The following is a 23,737-nucleotide window of genomic DNA, read 5'->3' on the forward strand; positions in this document are numbered from 1 at the left end:
AGTTGTGGTCTTCATAACAGCGCAAACAGGGGACACTGGCTGCTGGTGTTTTGTTTGTAAAGCAGCGTGGCTGTGGACAACAAAGTGGGGCAGGATGGACCCTTCGGCAGTACCTGCACAGGCAGTAGATACGATTCCCCCATCACCTCATAGGTAAGCCTGGGGTGTTTTGTCACCCGCTCGCTATCCCTGTGAGTGTTCCCTCCCCCTCCCTTCTCCGTAGTAGTGGGTGTATGGGGACACATTTCCTCCCTCCTGCATGTGGTGTTTCGGAGTATCGGGGTGGCTGGTTTCATTGTGGGTCATTTATTTTGTTTTTGAGACCAAGTGTGGTTTGCGCAAACAAATTGAGCTCCTCGTAGAGCTAAGCGGTTTATCGCACCTGTATAGAAGGCCTAGTAAAGGAATGCCCCGGTAGCTTCTTGTCAGAAGATGCTGACATCCATTAGAGATGAGCTTGCTGACACTCCTCAGCAAGTGGAGAGCGAAGACTTGGAAGCTGAAGTCAGATCTACCCGTTCTTCTGCGGAAGAATCAGGGTCAGATATAGAGCCCAGGGATAGAGAATACACTTGGGGCTCAAGGTTTGTTATCTTTAGAAGATGTTGAGGACTTTATTAAAGGCTATCTATACTACACTTGAATTGAAAGAGGAGGAGGTTCAATTATCTAAACATGCTCTTCTGTATAAGGGTTTGCGTAAGAAGTCTAGCGTTTTTCCAGTACATAGTTACTTGATTGATACTTTCAAACTGGAGTGGGAAAATCCAGAGTGAAAACCTTTCTTTCCTGGTAACCTAAAAAGGTTTCCTTTTGATGAGGACACAGAGCAGCCATGGAACAAAAAATCCTAAGTTGGACGCACCTCTTTCAAATGTTTCGAAAAACTCGGACCTAGCGTTTTGACGATATGGGCACGCTTAAGGACTCGGTGGACAAAAGAGGGCATATCCTTCTCCACAGAGCATGGGATTCAGCTGTTGGGGGAACCTTAAACCAGCTCTGGCCTCCACATGTGTAGCCAGAAATCTGGAGGTTTGGTTGACACAAATTGAAACACATCTGTCGGCGGGTACCTCTAGAGCGTATTTTGAAGTCTTTCCCTCTCCTTTTTCAGGCAGTGGGATTTTTGGCTGATTCTTCCGCAGAGTTGGTAACAATGACAGCCAGGACTTTGGCCTTGGTGAATTCGGCCAGGAGAAGCCTATGGCTTAAAACCTGGTCAGGTGATTCAGCCTCAAAGTTGTGCCTTTGTGGGCTCTCGCTTATGGCTGATCATCTTTTTGGCCCAGGACTGCAGGAGGCACTAAAATGCACAGCCGATAAGAAAAAGAAATTTCCAGAGAAAAAAACTCCAACAGCCAGTAACCTCCGGAGCGGTTATTGGTCACCTTTCCTCCTCGAGAGCGAAAGAAAGTGAAGGCTCTGGGTCTTCAAATTGGAGACTTGTTAAATCAAAAAGTCCTTATCCCTGTTCCCTGGCCAGATCAGGGCAAGGGGTTTTATTCCCATATATCTGACGTCAAAAAGCCGCCAGAAAAGTATTGACTTATCCTGAACCTCTAGACTCTAAATTGTTCAATCAGATACAAGCATTTCCGCATGGTGACTGTATTCATAATCAAATACCTGCTCTACCCAAACTACTTCATGGCCACTTTGGATTTGAGGGATGCCTACCTTCACATCCCTATCCATGCAGCCTTCCATAGATTCTTGAGATTAGCAGCAAAGATGGCAACAGAGACTCGGCACTTTCAATTAAGAGCCCTTCCCTTCAGTCTGTTCTCAGCCCCACGCATTTTTTACAAAGGTGTTGGGGGAGGCTCTGGCTCCGCTAAAGTTAAAGGCGATAACTATTATCCCTTACCTGGATGACCTCCTTGTGGTGGCAGTCATACCAGAAGTTGTTAGTGGATCTCAAGGCTGTACAAGATTCCTGCAGTCCCTAGGCTGGTTGATAAACGTGGAGAAGTCGTCCTTCATTCCGGCACAGAAAGTCGCATATCGGCGTTATGACTTTCGATAGACCAAAAAGTTTTTCTTCCACAGGAGAAGATTACAAAAATGATCCAGACTATATCAGCATTACAGACAAACCAATCGGTCTCGCTGAGACAGGTTTCGAATGCAGTGGGTCTGATGACCTCATGCTTTCCTGCAGTACCATGGGCAATATTTCATTAACGTCCATTACAACTGTTTCTATTAAGAAACTGGGACGGAGACGTAAGGTCCCTGGAGTCAAGGGTCTGGCTACCCGCCAGGGTAAAGAGAAGAGAGCTTGTGGTGGTGCACCTAATGAGAGGTCTCCCATGGTCCATTCCTATATCCCGAAGAGTCACTACGGATTTGAATTCCTGGGGGGGGGCGCCCACCTCAGCAATGCAGTAGCACAAGGAGAGTGGTCCTCAGGGGAAGCAAGGGCTTCATCCAATCCAAAGAGCCGCTAGCAGTTCAGAGAACCTTGCAGTCATTTCAGACCGAGATCAAAGGTCACAATCTCCAAATCCTATCAGACAATATTGGGACAGTCGCGTACCTCAACAAACGGAGGCACAAGGAGCCCGATACTTCAATCAATTGCCCAAGAGATTTTATCATGGGCAGAAGGGAATCTAGCTTCAATTTCAGCTGTGCACCTGAAGGGGACACAAAATTGTCTGGCAGATTATGGGCTCTTTTAAACGGGACGGATCTGTCCTTAAACCGCCCCATGGACATCCGCTCCGTCGATCCCCGCTGAGCAGGAAGATGACAGGCCCATCTCTGCACACTGTGCAGGGACGGACCTGTCAGAGCGCCGCTCTCCCCTATGGGGGATCGGATGATGGCGGACCGCAGACTCCATCGTCATCTGATCCGCAGATGGATGGAAAAGTAGTTTTTTTTTCCTCCGTCACACTTTTTCGGAGCGGGTCGGATGTCGGCGGATATGTCACCACTGACATCCGATGCTCCATAGACCTCTATGGAGCATCCATTCAGGTCCGCTGAAAAAACTGACAGGCGGACCTGAACGGATCGGTCATGTAAAAGAGGCCTATCTCAGCCACTACCGGGTAGATCGAGACAACTGGTACCTTCATCCCGAAGTCTTTGCGGATCTCACCAGCAGATGGGGATATCCCGAAGCGGATTTGCTCGCAAATCAGAACAGCCGCAAGACAGAGAGGTTCTTTTCCATGAACCCAGCAGATCAAGCATTGGGGATCGATGCTCTGGCGAATCTGCGGCCATTTGGCCTCTGTTACGTCTTCCCGACAATCGGACTTATTCTGGAGGTCCTCCGGAAGCTTCTTCTAGAAGAAACAGATCTTATCCTAATTGCCCCTTTCTGGCCCAAGAGGCCATGGTTTTCCCTGCTACAGACTCTGATCTCAGAGCCCTCCACTAAGTTTTCTGAAGAGAGAAGACTTACTGTCGTACCCCCCAGGTGGTTTCCTTTAAACTTGACGGCTTGGTATTTGAAGAAAAGATACTGAGCGCCCTGGGATTCTCTGACAAAGTAGTCAAGACTCTGGTAAATTGCAGAAAACCAGTCACTAGAGCCATATAGTCCAAGGTTTGGAAAAGATTTAACTCCTGGTTATCTGAGAATCAAAGATTAACTCATTATATTCCTTCAATTTTGGAATTTTTTCAAGAGTGTCGACAAAGGTCTTTCGATTAGTACCCTAAAGGTACAGGCAGTAGATATCTGTGTTTTCACTCCTGGAAAATCCCACTATAGCCAGATTTTTCAAATCAATTTCTCAGGCCAGACCAGTAGTGGTGAGAAGTTGTCCAACTTGGGACCTGTCCCTGGTACTCCAAACTCTGGTTGACTTTTTTCCTTTTTGAGCCTCTTGAGGACATTTCAGTAAAGTTACTTACATTAAAAACTGTTTGTCTTGTAGCTATTACCTCAGCTCATAGGTTAAGTGAGTTGCAGGCCCTATTAGTAAGGGAGCCTTTCCTCACGATTTTGAGGATCGAGTGGTTTTGAGAACTGATCTAGGTTTTTTGCCCAAGGTGGCCAGTAGATTCCACCGATTCCAGAACATTGTACTGCCAACCTTTTGTAGTTTGGCACAGGGCGACCAAGAAAGAAAGTTTAGACGTGAGAACGATTCTCCTCGTCTATCTTGAGGTCACCAAGACCTTTAGGAAAAACTGATGCCTTGTTTGTCCTCTTTTAGGAACACACAAGAGAAATAGTGCATCTAAAGCCACATTAGCTAGGTGGATAAAGCAAGCTATCTCTGAAACGTACAAAATTAGGGCGGTTCCTCCGCCTTTTGTTACTGCGCACTCCACTAGAGCCTTGTCTACATCCTGGGCTGAGAGGGCTGTGCCTCACCTAAACAAATTTGCAGGGCTGCCACATGGTCCAATTATTCGTTCTACATTAAACATTATCGCCTGGATCTCCTATCGGTTCAGGAGCAGGCGTTTAGTCGTAAGGTCCTTCAGGCAGTTGTCCCTCTCTAAACTGGTAAGTTCTGGCTCACACGTCTCATGGGCTGTCCTTGAAGATGCTTGGAGAAAAGCTGAGTTAGACTTACCGGTAACTCCTTTTCTGAGAGTCTTCCAGGACAGCGGGATTCCCACCTGGTTTTGTCTGAAGTTGTGTATTATGCATATGTTTTTCAGGGTTGTCCAGGGGTTCTTGAGAAGACTAACATGGGGCCTGGAGGACCGCCCTTTTATCTGGTGGGGGTAACGTGTTTCCTGCCTGATTAGGAGGAGCCCTAAGTCTCATGGGCTGTCCTAGAAGACTCTCAGAAAAGGAGTTACCGGTAAGTCTAGCTCTGCCTTTTTGTTTTCCTCCGGACCGAGGCCTGGGGCATCAGACCCTAGACAGATCAGTGGTGGATGCAGGGTCTGGTAAGGTTTTTTTCCTTTCCCTTTTCCTTTTTTTCCTTTCCCAGGGGGATATTGTCCCCAAAGAGTACTCAGGGGGAGCAACAGGTGCAAAAGAGTCCCCCCTGAGAGCTGGAGGCCCCTGGACAAATGAAGGTGTGTCCGGAACTCCAGGGCCACATTCCCACTCTCTCCTTCTACCTGATAGTGGTGGATGGGATGGTGGAGTAGATCTGCACACCCCCCTCTGGCCAGGGGAGCGGGGGTCCAAGGTCCTTGTGCCTTCTAAATCCGCCTAAGGCGGTACTTCCCCGCGGAGTAGCTTAGGAGGGATAGAGGACGAGCCGAGTGCAGCTGCAGGGGGTGAGTTTACCCGGCTGTTGTGGGGTAAGGTTAGAGGTGGCCCTATTCTGTCCTCCCCCCCCCCCCCCCCCCGCAGAACACCTTAAAGGGTCTAATGGGTAATAATTCCTTGTTTTTCCACAGAAATATAATGCCCGGCCCAGGGGTCTGCTGGTAGAGCCAAGTCCAAGTGCCCCTCTAGGTCAAAATGATGTGGGTACTGCAATGAAAAACTCCCGCAGGACCACACCAAACCCTTTTTGTTTTAAGTGCATTTATAAATTGGCGGGCAAGGAAATGGCACAGGCCATGAACGAGTGCCTTGCTCTGCAATCTGAGATGTTAGCAACTCTCCAGTCATTTAAAGCGGGAGTAAACCTGCTGAAATGTATTTTTTTTTTTTTTTTTTTTTTCTGACCCTTCAAGGGAAAAGGCATAATGAGCTAGTATGCACCGTATACTAGATCATTATAAAATACTTGCCTTAGAACAAGGCACTGATATCTCCGTCGATCCATGCTGAGGGAGCTGACATGTTCCCTCGGCGTGTCTTCCGGGTATCGCGGCTCCGGCGCTGTGAGTGGCCTGGAGCCGCGATATCGTCATGCGTGTGAGAGAGCTTTCCCGGCAAAGTCTGGCGTCTGCCGGGCTTTCAGCCGAAAATCCTCTGTGCGAATGCAGGTTTAGGAATATTTTTTTTTTTTTTTTTTTTTTTTTTTATTTTAATTTTAACCTACAGGTAAGCCTATAGGCTTACCTGTAGGTAGAAGTAAAAAAAACAAAAAACAAAAAAAAAACGTATACAATCACTTTAAGTCTAAAGTCGGGACCAGTCGGCAAGCGGAGGCCCCTCCCTGTAGAGAGGACTCCACCTCTCAAGAGGGAACCTCGACGAGTAACACGGGGGTCCCAAGGAGCACCTGTAGCTTATTACTCTGAGGAGGAGGCAGAGGCCTCAGACCAGAGCTTTCTAGATGAAGGGGGAGGATCTGGACCAGGATAATCAGAGCGAAGAAGCTGGCCTGAAAGGCACCTCTTCTCTGCCGATGACATGGAGGGCCTCCTCCAGAGCAATCTATGCATCTGAAGATTTTCAACAGCCATCTACGCAGGTCTCAGCTCAGGACAGATTGTATAGGGAGCTGGGCAGACCTCAGGCTAAGTCCTTTCCGGTCCACCAATCTCTCAAGGATATAATCCTGAGAGTGGAAGGAACCCGAGCGAAAGGTACTTGGGCTCAAGACGTGGAAGTGGAGATGTCCCTTCAGAGAGGAGGAAGAGGGAAAAGTTCTTTAACCACTTGCCGACCACTGACGGTGTGTGTGTGTATATATATATATATATATAATCGGTAGAATGGCACGGCTGGGCAAAGTAACGCACCCGTACATTACTTTGAATTTCCCAGCGTGTGTGCACGCGCGCCTGCCGCAAGCTCTGTGACCATGCCCTTGGGACCCGCGGACTCTATCGCCGCGGGGATACCCGCGATCGCGTCACGGAGCTCAAGAACGGGGAGATACCGATGTAAACAGCATCTCCCCTTTCTGCCTAATGACAGGACACTGATCGTCTGCTCCCTGTCACCGGGAGCAGCGATCACTGTCCACGTCAAACATAGCCCATCCCCCATACAGTTAGAAACACTCCCATAGGACACACTTGACCCCTTCACTACCAGTGTCATTTTTACAGTAATCAATGCAATTTTATAGCATTGATTTCTGTATTAATGCCAATGGTCCCAAAAAGTGTCAAAATTGTCCGATGTGTCCCCCGTAACGTTGCAGTCACGATAAAAATCGCTGATCGCCGACATTACTAGTAAAAAATTATAAATAAAAATACCATAAAACTATCCCCTATTTTGTAGACACTATATAACTTTTGCGATAACCAATCAATAAACGGTTATTGTGATTTTTTTTTTTTTTATATATTATATTATATTATGTTATATTATATTTTTTTGGGGATATTTATTCTAGCAGTGTTTTATAGTGCAAAAAATAAAAATGCAGGGGTGTTCAAATGCCACCAAAAGAACGCTCTATTTGTGGGGAAAAAAGGACGCCAATTTTTTTTGGGAGTTACGTCGCATGACCGCGCAATTGTCAGTTAAAGCAACGCAGTGCCGAATCACAAAAAGTGCTCTGGTAAAAAAGGGTAAATCCTTCCAGGGCTGAAGTGATTAAGGGACCGCGGCTGGTTGCTTCCCTAGCTCAGGTATCCAAGCACTCTGACCTCTCCTTTGAAGGTTCTGGCAACATCCCAGACCAAATGGATAGGAGATCAAAAACCCTGCTGTGCAGGGCCTGGGACGCCCTTTCAGCAGCTATGGGGGCCGGCCTGCATTGGCTTCCGCCTGTGTTTCCAGGAATGTGGATGCATGGGTCAGTAAGTTGACAGACCATGGGTCCAAATGAAAGGAGGTAATGGATTCCCTGGAGGTAATTGGAAAGGTGGTAGCCTATCTGATGGATGCAGCGGTAGAGACTGTAAGGGCAACTGCAAAATCTGCAGCTCTCATGAATTCTGCTAGAAGAGCTCTTTGGGTGAAAAGGTGGGATGGAGAATTATACCTCCTAAGTCATGTCTTTGCGGTATACCCTTTTGAGGGCTCTCGCCTAATCGGAACCGGCTTGGAGCAGGTCCTATACCAGTCGACAGAAGAGCAAAAAGTTCCCAACTAAACCCAAGAAGGATAAGGTTAAAAGATTTTTTTCCAGGACCCCCATTCAAAAGACCGCTTTTAAGGGTAAGAAGGATACGGGTAGGAAGTGGGGGTTCGGGAAGGGCAAACAAAAGGGTGGAATTCCTTTTTTCCGGGCTTGGACCTCGTAAAGTAGGATTACAGGTTGGAATTCCTGTCCATCCCTCCTCCGAGTTTTTTTTTGTAATTATCTCCCCAAAGACCTGCAAAAAGCAAGGGGCCTGTTGGAAAGTGTCAGGGAGTTGGTGGAACAGGAGGTCATCATACCTGTTCCAGCAAATGAATTCGGCAGGGGGGTTTTATTCCCACATATTTGGTTCTGAAACCCTCAGGCAAATTTCGACTGATTATAAACTTAGTGACTGAACAGGTACTTACAGTATAAGAAGTTCCGTATGGAAAGCACAGCAGGACTGTTGAGAGTGGCAACCGATGTGAGTGCCTGGGGATGGGGAGCTCACTTAGGAGAGTTGTTTGTTGAGAGTTGTAATTTGTTTTGAAGTCTGAGGGAAATTTTATATGTAAACTGTACTTCTCTCTTTTTATTCATTTTTTTTTTTTTGTTTTTTTTTTATTTATTATTAAAGGGATTGGATTCTTCTCTTGCGGGTGGTTGCATGCACTAGATGCTCCTACTGACAGTTGATATCAGACAAGTGTAGTTGGCACTCTTTGCTAAATACCTGCTGTAGGGATGCACCGAAATTTTGGCCGCAGATGCCCTTTTCGGCAATTTGCCGAAAGATAAAAACTGCTGATAATGGAGCCAAAATGGGGCGTGGCCTGGGTGGGGCTCCGCTCCCTCCCCTGGTGCCGCCCATCATGAAAAGCTATATCGTGCTATAGTGCAGGAGAGCCACCTCCGCCGCCTCTTTGATCACAGCGCCGGGAACATCACAGCTTTCAGTTCAATAGTTGGGTGATCTGTCTATCAAAGTCCCCGGACAAGGGGAGGGGCTGTATGTGACGGCACGTGGCCGGGAACACACAGCTATCGAACTGAAAGCTGTGATGTTCCCGGCGCTGTGATCAAACAGGCGCCGGAGGTGGCTCTCCTCTCCTCCCTTCACAGGCTAGCTGCAATGGAGCACTCTGGCTGCAATAGGGGGACACTCTGGCTGCAATGGGGGACACTGGCTGGCAGCATCTGATGGGCACTGGTGAGGCTGCATTGATCTCTTGTATCGTGTGCAGTTTCTTACCATCTCCTGTACCACGTCCTCTGTCTCTGACCATCTCCTGTATAAAAATATATTTTTTTTAAAATATGTATCGGTGCTGTTTCGATATCGGTTTCGGTTTTCAGCCTAGTGTATTTTTAATTTTCGGTATGGTTTTCGGCACCAAAAAACCAATTCGGTGCACCCCTAACCTGCTGTGCAAACCAATTTCAGAATAATTCCTACTGAGTTTGAGAAAGCACAGACACTGATTCAAGAACAAGAGAACCTGACATCTTATCCTAAATGGATACATGACAGATCATATCATATACTGAGAATGTCCTTGAAACAAGAGAGGAAGCCATTATGTTGTCAGCATATTCTGCAGTTTTTGTTAAAGTGGAACTATACTCTCCTAAGCTCCAGTAATGCATTGTCCTGGAGCAGTAGTTTCCGAGTATTGAACGCCAGCTGCTTTCATTAGTTGGGCAGGAAAGATGTCATGTGTGGAAGTTCCATCAGCTTCGGCATTGCCAAATTTCTACAGTAAGCTGTGCATGCGGAGCCCACTGTTCAGGGTGGACAGGCAGGTAATTTTAATGCAGAATAGACAAAGCATTAAAAATCCTGCCTTGTAATTTTGGTTCTAGAAAAGCAAAATGCTGCTCTTTCAAGTTTAGAAGTTGCTGATAGCTCTGTGCAATGCTGCAGGTATATCACTGATATACTTTACATAAGTTAATCAGGTGATAGGTCCTTTGTTTGCTAGGCAATTGTGTAAACCTTTACATTTTGCAAAGTTGCTCGTTACATATTCGGTAATGTTTGGTTTGAGTTTTATGGTGCTCTGTCACAAAGAAAAACAATTGTTATTAAGTTCACATTTGTGCAGCTCTGTGAGACACATTTTGCGCAGGCATGGCAGCCTATTCATTTGAATGGACTGTTGTACCTTCAGAGATCGCAGGTGCAGTGTAGTTCCAAGTGTGGGGATATTGCGCTGCATTTTTCAGTGTGTGTTGGTGCCATTAGGATTAATGGTACCGCCCCGCATCTGCTGCGTTTTTTTTTTTTTTTTTTTTTTTCTGTGTGGGTGGTTGCAGCTGCGGGAACCGGTGCGGACCCGCATCGGCAACCACTCGCACAAGTGTAAACCTAGCCTTGCCTATTGAAGCAGCCATTTGTTTACTCCATGTTCAATTGTAGAAATACTGCACAGGATATGTTTTTGATGGTTTATTTAATTTTACTAATAGAGTAGATATGTCACTTTTGTTATAATCCGTACCTTCCCAGTTTGCAATTGGAACAGTATTTTGATTTTACCACTTGTTTGTCTTGACTCAAGACATGGCATATGTTGTTTTATGTGCAGGATCTGCTGTAATGTTTCACCTGCTAATATTGATTAACTATATAATTAAAGAGACTTTAAGGGAAACTACAATAAAAGAATGTAAAATCAATATGAAATGGAATGGTCTTTTAAGTCTCAAGCCAATCTATACACTCTATTGAACTGACGTAAAAAGGGCTTCAAAGGAATTTTTTATGAAATGCTTCTAAATGAGGATGGTATTTAAAAAGATAATGGTTTTATACTTGGATATAATTTGACACAAATGGCTATATCATTACCACAATAAGAAGAGCAGAACTGATGTACAAAATGGTGGCTAATCAGATTTTCTGGTATTGTACCAGGTACTGTATTGATGTTATAAATTGCAATTGAGTAAATATAGCTGAATAAAACAAAAACGTTGTCTTAATTTCAGGCTGCAAAGCCCTCTATACCCACTGTACATACCTGTACTTTTACAAACATACTCTGTATTCATAGTATGTATTTTTTTTTTTTCCAATGTTTAAAAAACAAACGTTAACTGCTCATAATATAATTTCAGTGATTACATACTTGGAGTTACTAAAATGTTTAATAGCAATAATTCCTTTTTAAAACAATTTACCGTATTTATCGGCGTATAACACGCACCCCAAGTTTAGGAGGGAATTTAAAAGAAAAAAACTTTTAGGAGGGAAGTTTAAGGAAAAAAACGTACATTTAAATGCCCATCAATGCAGCCTTGTCATTCGTTTGCAGCCTTGTCATTCGTTTGCAGCCTTGTCATTCGTTTGCAGCCTTGTCGGTAATTTGCCATTTAAAAATGGCGCCGGTAGTTCTTGGCGGCTTTTGGGTATTTTTGGCCACATTCGGCTGTCCTCGGCGGCTTTCGGCTTTCCGAAAGCCGCCAAGAACGGCCAAAGAGAGCCACAAAGGGCCGCCTGCGCCCGAAAATACACGGAAGCCACAGATAGCGGCAGAAAGCCCTAGCAACAGCGGGGGATCAGCGTATAACACGCACCCCCCGATTTCCCCCCTGATTTTAGGGGGAAATAGTGCGTGTTATACGCCGATAAATACGGTACTTCTAAGTATAGCAAAACAGCGGCAACCTGCTTTGCTGTTTACACACTGGGCCAAAATATCCTTCAGAGTTGGCTGATTCTGTCCAGTTATCCCTCCATAGACTTATACAGCTGTAGTTCACCATGAGAATTGCCCTATACAAATCCGTGGCTCGTTACAGTGGAGAAAATAATTATTTGATCCCCTGCAGATTTTGTAAGTTTGCCCACTTACAAAGAAATTAAGGGGCTTTAACTTTTAATATGTATTTAAATTATAGAGACCATATCAACCAAAATCCAGAAAAAAAAACATAGGATACAAATGCTATAAATTGAGTTGCAGTTCAGTAAGTAAAATAAGTATTTGATCCCCAAGCAAAACATGACTTGGTACTTAGAGGACAAACCCTTGTTGGCAAGCACAGAGGTAAGTCATTTCTTGTAATTTGTTACCAAGTTTCCACACATCGCAGGAGGGCTTTTGGTCCACTCTTCTTTACATATCTTCTATAAATCTAAAGGTTTCTTGGCTGTCGCTCAGCAGTTCAACGTCTCAGCGCCCTCCATAAATTTTCTATAGAATCAATGTCTGGAGCCTAGCTAGGCCACTCCATGACCTTAATGTGCTTCTTCTTGAGCCACTCTTTTGTTGCCTTGGCGGTATGTTTTGGGTCATTGCCATGCTGGAAGACCCATCCACGACACACAGGCTGCATTTTGATGTGACACAGGCTGCATGTAAGGAGGGCCTCCGCTGGGGGCACCTGATGTAAGGACGGACTCCACCGGGGACACTCGGGCGCAATGGGAGAGAGAGAGAACCAGGAAGTGACATCTAACTCAGATGTCAATCAAACTGCCTGGCCATAGTAATATATACAACGAGCGCCAGGCGGAAGCTACTCGGCGATTCGGAAAGTGCCACAAGGCGGGACAAAAGCCCGCAAATTAAGCACTGCATCTGCAATCTCGTTATTGCATAGACATGGCGCTTCCCATAGTGCCTGGCGTCCGAACACAGTGTACTTTTTTGTATTTTTTTTTTTTAATGGCCAGTTTTAAAATATTAATAAATATATAATCATTTTTTATTTTTTTGTGACTGCCTGGGGGGGGGGGGGGGGGGGTTGTGACGCCTGTGGACGTGCCGCCACTGCTTCCTGCAACATAGGATTTTATTTTATTTATTTTTTATTTTTTATATAGCTGCTTACAAAACCCTTATTAATGCTCATGCTGTATGTGTTTTAACTAGGCATTTTAGGAGTTTCTTTTAAGAATGAGATGCTGTAAACATCAGTTGCATGGCTCAGTACAGAATATAAAAATCAGTTACAAGTAAAAACCCATAAGAGAATAACTTGTTGTCTCTCCCAGAAAATGCTGGAACATGCCCCCAGGCTAGAAGCATCATTTCAATAATAGAAACCTCTAAGCTACTCATTATTTTTCTCTGCCGAAGGACATGTAGGTGCTGCATGTGTGCACTATTCAGGGAACAGTTCTCAGGATGTTTTTATTTTATCCTATGTATAGAGAAAATGAGGTTCATTGAGGGACAATATGTATCATAGTGTTTGATAAAAAGTTTTGCAAAACAGGGGAGCGAGGAATATGATATTCATATCTATATCTCCCCCCCCCCCCTCTAGTCAAGTGAACATTTAACCTATGTAGTGCAAAGGTGAACCCTATTGCATGGGTTAATGTAACAGCAGTCAAGAGTAGGGCTTTATTTCCAGTTAATGCTGCAAGGTATAAAGCATAGTAAACCCGCAGATTTTTTTTTTTTTTTTTTAACCTGTAAGGCAAAAGGCATAATGAGCTAGTATACACCGCATACTAGCTCATTATGAAATACTTACCTTAGAACGAGGCGTTGGCAGGTGATCTCGGTCCACGCTGAGGGAGCTGACATTTTCCCTCGTCGTGTCTTCCAAGTATCGCGACTCCGGCCATTCACAGCGTCGAAGCCGCGATAACCGGAAGACACGCCGAGTTTCCTCACTCCCGCGCATGCATGCGGGAGACCTCTTTCTGGCAAGGTCCATCGTCTGCCAGACCCTTCAGCCGGGAAATTCAGAGTGCATGCGCCGCTGAAGTCGGCGGCTGCTTGCAAATGGAATATCTCCTAAACCGTACAGGTTTAGAAGATATATTCTTTTTATCTACAGGTAAGCCTTATTATAGGCTTACCTGTAGGTCAAAGTAAAAAAAAAAAAAAGACTTACTACCGCTTTAATGGTCTCAGCACATGTAAACACAACAGGGTGGATATAAAAACAATATATATAAAAAAAATAAAATTAGATTTTTATGAAGTGTATTTTAATAAAATGCTTTTGGGGTAAAATTCTGTCTAAAGACAGCCTTCAAGTTAAGATACATTAATAATTTAGTTTATTTAGCATGAAATGGAGCTTGGTTATGTAGCATGAGGCTGTATAGTCTGCGATATTTACATTTTTGCTAAACTCATTCAATGAATCCAAGTTCTGCAAGCTGAGATAACATGTACTGCATTGATGCATTCACACAATTTCTCAGTAACCCTCAGATAAAACATTTATTTATTTTTTTGTCTGTATTTATATATATATATTTTTTCTAATCCTAGATAGTGATATATGGAGACTTGCCACAGAAGGAGAATATTTTATATTTGGCCAATCATCAATGTACAGGTTAGTAAGCTACTTCAATAAACCGTTTAATTGATATCCAAATGTCATGTGTTCTCTCTTTTATATATATATATATATAATAATTATAAATAAATTATATATTTGTATTAAACATAACAATATTGAGTAAGATTTTGTTCAGAACTTACAAATTTTTTTATTTTTTTTGCCCCCTAGTTGATTGGATTATTGCAGACATGATGGCTGTACAGCAGAATGCCTTGGGTCATGTTCGATATGTTCTGAAGGATGGTCTGAAATTTCTTCCTCTCTATGGCTGGTATTTTTCACAGGTACTTTATTTATTATTAGGACACAGAACCTCTGCCAGATTTGTGTCTGTCCCCACTAGGGAGATTTTGTCCTTTTATTTTTCCTAGTGACCACTGTCGCCAGGACAAAGAGTAATGGGCAGTTCAAAACTACGTTTGTGACTGGAACAGGAGGTGAAGGAAATACCTCAAATGGTGACAACTCTTCTGTTTACAGCTGTCTAAAAAGGAATTTCTCTTTACTTTGTAGACAATTCCTCTTATTTCCTCTTGAATATCCAAAACTACCAATGAAGGAAACCTCCCTGGTGGGACAGAGGCGTAGGATGTAATAATCCTCTAATTCATTGTCCTTAATTTTACAGAAAAATTAATGTTGTCCTTATTCGGATATGTTCAGATTATGTTAATATGTCTGGATGGGAAAACGTTTTTTTTTTTTTTTTTTTTTTTTTTGTAATGGTAGCATTAAAAACTTTTTTAGTTTCTTATAATTTCAGCAACCTTTTAGCTAGAAAATCTCAAAAGCGTTTGAACAAAGGCAAGGTTGCCTAGCACCACTGCTATATACATATACTGAATAAACTTGATGGTAGAAGGCCTCAATTTGATAGTTTTGGAAATTTTAAAGCTACTTGAAAATCATTGAAATGCAAGCAGTTCTGACGAAAATGTTATTTAGACCCTTTAACACTGGGGCAGTTTTAAGGCACTTTAGCTAACCGCCTGAAAATGGCCTCTGCTAAGCGCCTGAAAACCGTCTCCCATTCATTCAAGTGTGACTTTTCACACTGGGACGGTGCACTTTTTTGACGTTCCGAAAAGTCCTGCAAGCAGCATCTTTGGAAGCGCTGCAACACGGGAGATTTAAACCCCTTCTTTGGGGTTAAAAGCAGCCTGAAAAGTGCAGCTTAACTGTTTCCCGACTGGCTCACGCACATATCCTATGGCACAATGGCGTTGCTGCACAAAACCTTGAATGGGTATGGAGTTCCCTTTTAAGAGGTGTGCATGCCCACTGCACGTGGCCAGCGGCTGTGTGCACGAGAGCCAGCACAGGGATTTGTGTGTGTAAACATACAAATCCCTGGTCTGTCAGGGGAGAGGAGACATGTCGTTTGTTCCTACTAATTAGGAACAACTATATGTCTCCTCCATAGTCCATATCCCCGTACAGTTAGAACACACTTAGGGAACACACATTTAACCCCTTGATCGCCCCTAGTGTTAACCCCTTCCCTGCCAGTTACATTTATACAGTGATCAGTGTATAAATGTCAGTGGTCCCAACAAATGTGTCAGAAGTGTCTGATCTGTCCACCGTAATGTCGCAGTACCGCTAAAAATCACAGATCACTGCCATTACTAGTAAAAAAAAAAAAAAAAATGCCATACATCTTTCTCCTAGTTTGTAGAGGCTATAACTTTTGCGCAAACCAATCAATATACGCTTATTGCAATATTTTTGGTTAAAAAAATAAACAAAATGTAGAAGAATACATATCGGCCTAAACTGATTAAGACATTTATTATAGCAAAAAGTAATACATTTTTTTCCCCCCAAAATTGTTGCTCTTTTTTTTATTTTATTTATTTGTGGGGGGAAAAAAGATGCAAATTTTGTTTGGGTACAGCGTTGCATGACCGCGCAATTGTCAGTTAAAGCAACGCAATGGCAAAAAAAGTGCTCTGATCAGGAAGGGGGTGAAAACTTCTGGGGCTGAAGTGGTTAAACAGCGGTAAAGCGCCACTACAACCAGCAACGCTTTACCACAAATGCAGCCTCGGCCCCAGTTGAAAGTGGTTCTTAGGTTTCATCTGGCACTTCTTCCCTAACTACAAGCCTAGCTGTGTGTTCACTTGATCTCTGTTGAAGCAGAGGCCCAAGGTTTAGACTGTTACAGATCTCCCATTCAGAAGAGTACATAACTTAGACCCCTTTCACACCAGGGCCATTTGCAGGCACTATAGCGTTAAAAATAGCGCCTGCAGTCCGACCCAAAAAAGATACACCATTGTCTGTAGTGTGAAAGCCTGAGGGCTTTCACACTACAGCGGTGCGCTGAAAGGACGTCAGGGAAAAGTCCTGCCAGCAGCTTCTTTAGAGCGGTGTGTTTATCGCTCCTCCACCGCTGCTCCCCATTGAAATCAATGGGGCAGCGCTGTAATACCGCTGGCAAAACGCCGCTATTGCGGTGTATTGCCGGCGGTTTTAACCCTTCCTCGGCCACTAGCGGGGGGTAAAAGCGCCCCCCCCCCCCTAGCGGCCGAAATGCGCCACAAAACGGCACAAAAAAATAAAAATACCGGTGTTTTACCGCCCACGCTATGGGCGGTGTGGTGTGGTGTGAAAGGGGTCTCAAGGTGACCTGCATTTGACAGAGCCAGAGGAATATTTTCTTCATGATAGACAAGACCTTTTCATTCTTGCATTGCTTTTAAATTGTCTGCTTAACAACTTCAGCCATAGGGGATTTTGCCAGCCAAAGAGCAGGGCACTTTTTGCGATTTGGCACTGCGTCGCTTTAACTAACAGTTGTGTAACGTGGCTCACAAACAAAATTGACGTCCTTTTTTTGCCGCAAATAGAGCTTTTTTTGTGCTATAAACAAAAAAAAGCAAATTTAAAAAAAAGCATTTTTTTTACTTTTTGCTATAATGAATATCCCCAAAAAATATATAAAAAAAAAACCTGTTTCGGCCGATGGGTATTCTTCTGCATATTCTTGGTTAAAAAAAAATCACAATAAGCGTTTGGTTTGCGCAAAAGTTATAGCTTCTACAAAATAGGGATAGCTTTATGGCATTTTTATTAATTTTTTTTTTTTTTTTTTTTTTTTTTTTTTTTTTTTTACTAGTAATGGCAGCGATCAGTGATTTTTATTGCGACATTATGGCGGACACATCGGACACTTTTGGGCATTCACATAGCGATCAGTACCATTAAAAAAAAATTGATTACTGTGTAAATGTTACTGGCAGTGAATGGGGTTGACACTAGGTGGCGCTGTAGGGGTTAAGTGTGTCCTAGGGAGTGATTCTAACTGTGGGGCGGAGGGGCTGTGTGTGACACATCACTGATCATCGCTCATGATTACAGGGAGCTATGATCAGTGACACTGTCACTAGGCAGAACGGGGAGATGCATTAGCATCTCCCCGTTCTTCCTCTCCGTGAGACAATCACGGGTATGCCCACGGACATTGAGTTCACGGGACCGCTGAATACTGTATAAACATAGATGTGAAGGAAACTTGTATTCAGCAAATAGTTTACAAGCCGTTTTTGATTCAATGACGTAGTGTATTCTGCCTTGTAGTTGGAGGATAAGACTTTATCACAAAGACCTTCCCAATACATTCAGTACGTAAAATTATGGGTAGTGGAATCATGGCTTCTTCCTAACAGTGCGAAGGAGCTTTTCTTTTTTTCCTTTTGAAAGGGAATGTACTGATGATCTCTACTCACTGTTAACATGTCTGTTCGGATACGTGTCTGGCATGTTAAAGAACATTTGATTTACTCTTCCTTTTTAAGGGTAGGTAACACTTTGGTTCTGCCCTTGCTTTTAGAACTCTGGATGTGCACCTGCCTCAGCACAGGAGATCTTGGGATGGGATAAAGGAAACCTTTTGTTCCTATAATGCTATAGTAGTAGCTCATATGAACGTGCGTAAAGTTTTTTTTTTTTTTATTTTTTTTTTTTTTTTCGGAATCTCTGTGTATAAACCGCATATTATTCAACTCTATATACTATAGGTGGGAGCTAGCACCACTATGCATCCAACTACCTATACAAAATGCAATAAATGTGTACATTGTCACAAAACAGCGCTACACTGTTTTATGACTCGTGTATATATATTAGTGAAAAATAAAATCTAGCGCTAAACAAACATTAAATTCGAAACACACCTTTTTTGAGTAGGTGTGAGTGACCTATACTTAACAAAGAAAAAACTATTAGGCTAATTAGCAAGCAAGTGCAAACCACAATATGTGCAGAGATATAGTCCCTGGTGCTATATAAAAACAATAGTGCATGGACAATATAATCATATTAGGGACACATGACGTGGATCCTAAAAAGAAAAAAAAAAGTATTGCCATTTCATCAATCTGTACACAAGTCCACTTGTATGGAGAGAGTGGCCAATCTTCTCAAATAGACTTTAACTCAAAGTATCCACAAGACACTTCACAGCAATCTGTTGGTCTATGGGGGTATCTGTAGATGCAACAATCTGAAGATATAAGATGGATACTCTTACCAGAACCGTTGGACCCGCATGCCATACGACAATGGGTCAAAAGAGCTTGTTAATCCCAACGGATTGCACTCCAACTCCTGGGGAGAAAGGGTCTCGGTGTGATGTCCTCTCAAGAGCATCAGCAGTCCCAAATCGGAACAGGTGAATCCGATGATTACCAGCCAGTAGTTCACATGTTCAGGGGCGATGGTACCTCAAGGACCCAATGTATCTCAATTATGAGTGACAGGGCTGCCGAAACTGGTCCCGCGCAGGCGCACTGCGGCGGCTGGAATATATGTCACTATGTCAGCAGTGACATATATTCCAGCCGCCGCAGTGCGCCTGCGCGGGACCAGTTTCGGCAGCCCTGTCACTCATAATTGAGATACATTGGGTTCTTGAGGTACCATCGCCCCTGAACGTGAACTACTGGCTGGTAATCATCGGATTCACCTGTTCCGATTTGGGACTGCTGATGCTCTTGAGGACATCACACCGAGACCCTTTCTCCCCAGGAGTTGGAGTGCAATCCGTTGGGATTAACAAGCTCTTTTGACCCATTGTCGTATGGCATGCGGGTCCAACGGTTCTGGTAAGAGTATCCATCTTATATCTTCAGATTGTTGCATCTACAGATACCCCCCATAGACCAACAGATTGCTGTGAAGTGTCTTGTGGATACTTTGAGTTAAAGTCTATTTGAGAAGATTGGCCACTCTCTCTCCATACAAGTGGACTTGTGTACAGATTGATGAACTGGCAATACTTTTCTTTTCTTTTTAGGATCCACGTCATGTGTCCCTAATATGATTATATTGTCCATGCACTATTGTTTTTATATAGCACCAGGGACTATATCTCTGCACATATTGTGGTTTGCACTTGCTTGCTAATTAGCCTAATAGTTTTTTCTTTGTTGAGTATAGGTCACTCACACCTACTCAAAAAAGGTGTGTTTCGAATTTAATGTTTGTTTAGCGCTACATTTTATTTTTCACATTTATTTTAACCACTTGCCGACCGCCGCACGACGATGTACGTCGACAGAATGGCACGGGCAGGCATAAGGGCTTACATGTACGTCCTTGCCTGCCCGCCGGTCGGGGGCCCGATCGGGCCCCCGCCCGGTGCCTGCGGCGGTCGGTATTCGTTCGGGAGCGATCCCGGACGAGGGGACGGCCATTCATTCATGGCCACCCCCTCGCGATCGCTCCCGACGAATGAAAATGTCCCGTGACATCACTTCCTCTCCTGTAATGTAAACACAGGAGAGGAAGTGATGTATTCTCTCCTCCGTGTCGGTGTTTTTCGTTCCGGCACCGAGGAGAGAGGTTCGGTGAGTTGCACCAACACACCACACATACAGTAGAACATGCCAGGCACACTCACACCCCCCCTTTACCCCCCGATCACCCCCCAATTACCCCTGCCCCCCCAGTCACAGTGACACCAATTGCTTTTTTTTTTTTTGCATTGGTGTCATTTGTGACTGTAATAACTGTTAGGGCAGTTAGGGTTAGCCCCCTTTAGTTCTAATGTGCCCCCCTAACCCCCCCAATAAAGGTTTAACCCCGTGATCACCCCCCGTCGCCAGTGTCACTAAGGCTGGGTTCACATTGCAGCGGTTTATGAGAACGAATGTGATTCGCACTGCAGTGCAAATCACATCCGATCTCTGTGCGATTCGAGTTCAGCCATACAGATAGTATGGCTGAATTCGTGTCGCACCCGCCGCAAATTCGCACGGGACCCTTTTTTTAGCCCGCAGCAGAATCGGATCGCATGGGTGTTCACACCATGCGATCCGAGTTTGCAGATCGCACTGCGATATGCGAACTGATCTGGGGGTGTCATTAACATTTCACTGACACTCCCAGCAGTTCGCATAGGGCAGTGTGAACTGCCGCCGGGAGGCATGCGATGCGGGAACCCGCCGCGGATTCATGGCGTTCCCGCATTGCTCCAGTGTGAACCCAACCTAATAAGCGATCGTTTTTCTGATCGCTGTATTAGTGTCACAGGTGACGCTAGTTAGGCAGGTAGGTATTTAGGTTCGCCGCAGCTTTTTATAGCGCCAGGGACCCCCATATACTACCGCATAAAGCCCCCTGATTGCCCCCTAGTTAACCCTTTCACCAGTGATCACCATATAACTGTTACAGGTGACGCTGGTTGGTTATTTTTTTTATAGTTTCAGGGCACCCGCCATTTATTACCTAGTCTCACTAGTGTACCCCTAAATTTAGGGGTGTCTACTTTCCAAAATGGGGTCATTTGGGGGGGGTTTGTGCCATCTTGGCATTTTATGGCCTTCAAAACTGTAACGCCCTTAGAAAGCCTGAAGGCGGTTCTTGGCTTTCGGGGCCCCGTACGCGGCTAGGCTCCCAAAAAGTCCCACATATGTGGTATCCCCGTACTCAGGAGAAGCAGCAGAATTTATTTTGGGGTGTCATTTCACATATGCCCATAGCATGTGTGAGCAATATATCATTTAGTGACAACTTTGTGTAAAAAAAAAAAAAAAAAAAAAATTTTTTTTTGTCATTATTCAATCGCTTGAGGCAAAAAAATTAAATATTCAATGGGCTCAACATGCCACTTATCAATTTCCTTAGGGTGTCTACTTTCCAAAATGGGGTCATTTGGGGGGGTAATGTACTGCCCTGCCATTTTAGCACCTCAAGAAATGAGATAGGCAGTCGTAAACTAAAAGCTGCGTAAATTCCAGAAAACGTACCTTAGTTTGTAGATGTGACAACTTTTGCGCAAACCAATAAATATACAATTATTGACTTTTTTTTTACCAAAGACATGTGGCTGAATACATTTTGGCCTAAATGTATGACTAAAATTGAGTTTATTGGATTTTTCTAATAACAAAAAGTAGAAAATATCATTTTTTTTCAAAATTTGCGGTCTTTTTACGTTTATATCGCAAAAAATAAAAATCGCAGAGGCAATCAAATACCATCAAAAGAAAGCTCTATTTGTGGGAAGAAAAGGACGCAAATTTTGTTTGGGTACAACATTGCATGACCGCGCAATTACCAGTTAAAGCAGCGCAGTGCCAAATTGTAAAAAGACCTCTGGTCATTTACCAGCAAAATGGTCCGGTCTGAAGGTGGTTAACTTTATGTTTGAATGTTAGCCGCTATTTTGATTTAAGTAGCGCAGTGTTTTGTTTTTTTCGTATATATTAGTAGCTCATAGACTTTATCAGTCAACCTCCCGCTCGAGTCGCAGTTATCAAGGCCGAAATTTCCCTGTCTCAATTGCTCAACTCCTCCTCCATATAAGTGGAAATTTGTTTGCTTGTCCCACTGGTTTTCCTAAATGGGTTATCCTTAGGGATGCACCGATATATTGGCCGCCAAAATGAATGGCCGAAAATGGGGTCATTTGCATTTTGCCAATAATGGCATGCTGCTTCCCATTGACTTCAATGCAAAAATGGCAGCCACGTTTAATTTTCCTTTAAAAAAAAAAAAAGTGTGTTTTCAGTTTTTGCCATCCTTAATTTTCGCTTTCAGTATAGTCGCCAGAATTTTCAGTTTGGTGCACCAGTAGTTCTCTCCTAGCAATTTGGCTGCTCAGGCTCTCCCTGAGCTCCACTCTTAAATCTTTGGATCAGACATCCTTATTTGGATGCTTCTCCTGACTTGCATTCTATTGCATTCTATTTTGACACTTGCTTCCCTTCAAGCCCTTATCCCTCTCTGGGAGGATTTCATATCTTACTAGATCAACAGGGATGATTTTGACTTTCCCTTGCCTATGAGAGCCTTGCTCTTCAGTCTATTCCTATAGTTTTAATGCTCTACCCATGCAATCCATGTCATTGTTTAGTGTTTAACTCTCTAGTGCCCCATTTCCCAGCTCCCCCATGGAGGTGTCTTAGTTTCTCACAGTTCCTGTTAAGCCAAAGATCACATTATCCCTTTTTGATTGTATCAAATCCTTATTTATTTACCTTTTTGGTAATTGTGGGTTTGTGGGGGATTTTTTTTATTTTTATTTTTTAACTCTGCCCTCCTTCCTGGTGTTGTCCTGGTGCTCTTCAATTCTCCTGCAATGTTGTAGAATCTGACATTTGGGCAGCACACAATCCTGGGCCTTCAGACCAATCAGTTTCACTATTTGCCAAGGTGGGGTTATTCTTTCCCTTTTGGCTTGTTCTGGGTGGATTCTTCTTATGGAAGCATCCACTTCATATTCCTTGAGTTCAGTTCATTGCAACACAGTTCAAGATGCTTCAGTTATGAATGGACAGAGTCGGTGATCACTGACTTTGTTCATTTAGAAAAAGAAGGGGCCGGTATATTACATGTTTACTGGCCCCTTCCTCTGCTCTCCATTCTGCGGGGGAAGAGGGTGTCCGGAGAAGGACACGAGGACTGTTGGGACGATCGGTGTGGGCAGTTACAGGCACCAATCGCCCTGTATACCCTTCAAATAAGCAGCTGACAGCTGCAGGGATGAGAAGTGGAGATCTAGCGGCTGTTAGCTGCGGTATACAGTGAGATCGGTGCCTGTAACTGCCCGCACCGATCGTCCCGACTATCAGCCAGGGACAGCTCATTCATAGATACAGGGCGAGTCCTGTGAACACACTACACCCATTGATATGTCACTGATTTTGTACAGGGCTCAGTTTCATGATTGCTAGATTTGTGCATTTAATAAATGGCCTCGGTCTCCATTTACATGTGATGGTTGTCATATCCATCTATGTCTCTTGACATACATGGCCACTCCAGAACCTTCACGTTATTCTAATTTAGCCAATGACAGGTTGACTTGGCCTTGTGTTTTGGATCGTTGTCATGTTGGAATGTCCAAGTACATCCCATACACAGCTTCCTGGCTGATGAATGCAAATATTCCTCATATATTTTTTGATAAGACTGCATTCCTCTTGCCAACAATTTTTTACCAAATTTCCTGTGCCTTTGTAGCTCACACATCCCCCTAAACATCAGCGATCCACCTCTGGTTTCACAGTAGGAATAGTGTACCTTTCATCATAGGCCTTGTTGACTTCTCCAAATGAAGC

At 43.9% G+C, this 23,737-nt stretch overlaps 1 protein-coding gene across 1 annotated transcript in view; it reads left to right on the top strand.

Annotated features, from left to right (window-relative positions):
• AGPAT5 (1-acylglycerol-3-phosphate O-acyltransferase 5) overlaps positions 1 to 23,737 on the top strand; it is a 114,624-nt gene that overhangs the window by 13,969 nt on the left and 76,918 nt on the right. Inside the window, exons 2-3 of the mRNA XM_077487780.1 lie at positions 14,093 to 14,159; positions 14,337 to 14,452. Coding sequence (XP_077343906.1) covers positions 14,093 to 14,159; positions 14,337 to 14,452 — 183 coding nt within the window. The remainder of the gene's footprint in view (positions 1 to 14,092; positions 14,160 to 14,336; positions 14,453 to 23,737) is intronic.

Source organism: Lithobates pipiens, unplaced genomic scaffold (assembly GCF_037356315.1).
Source record: "Lithobates pipiens isolate NorthernLeopardFrog02 unplaced genomic scaffold, aLitPip1_a1.2 Scaffold_18, whole genome shotgun sequence".
Classification (NCBI taxonomy): domain Eukaryota; kingdom Metazoa; phylum Chordata; class Amphibia; order Anura; family Ranidae; genus Lithobates; species Lithobates pipiens.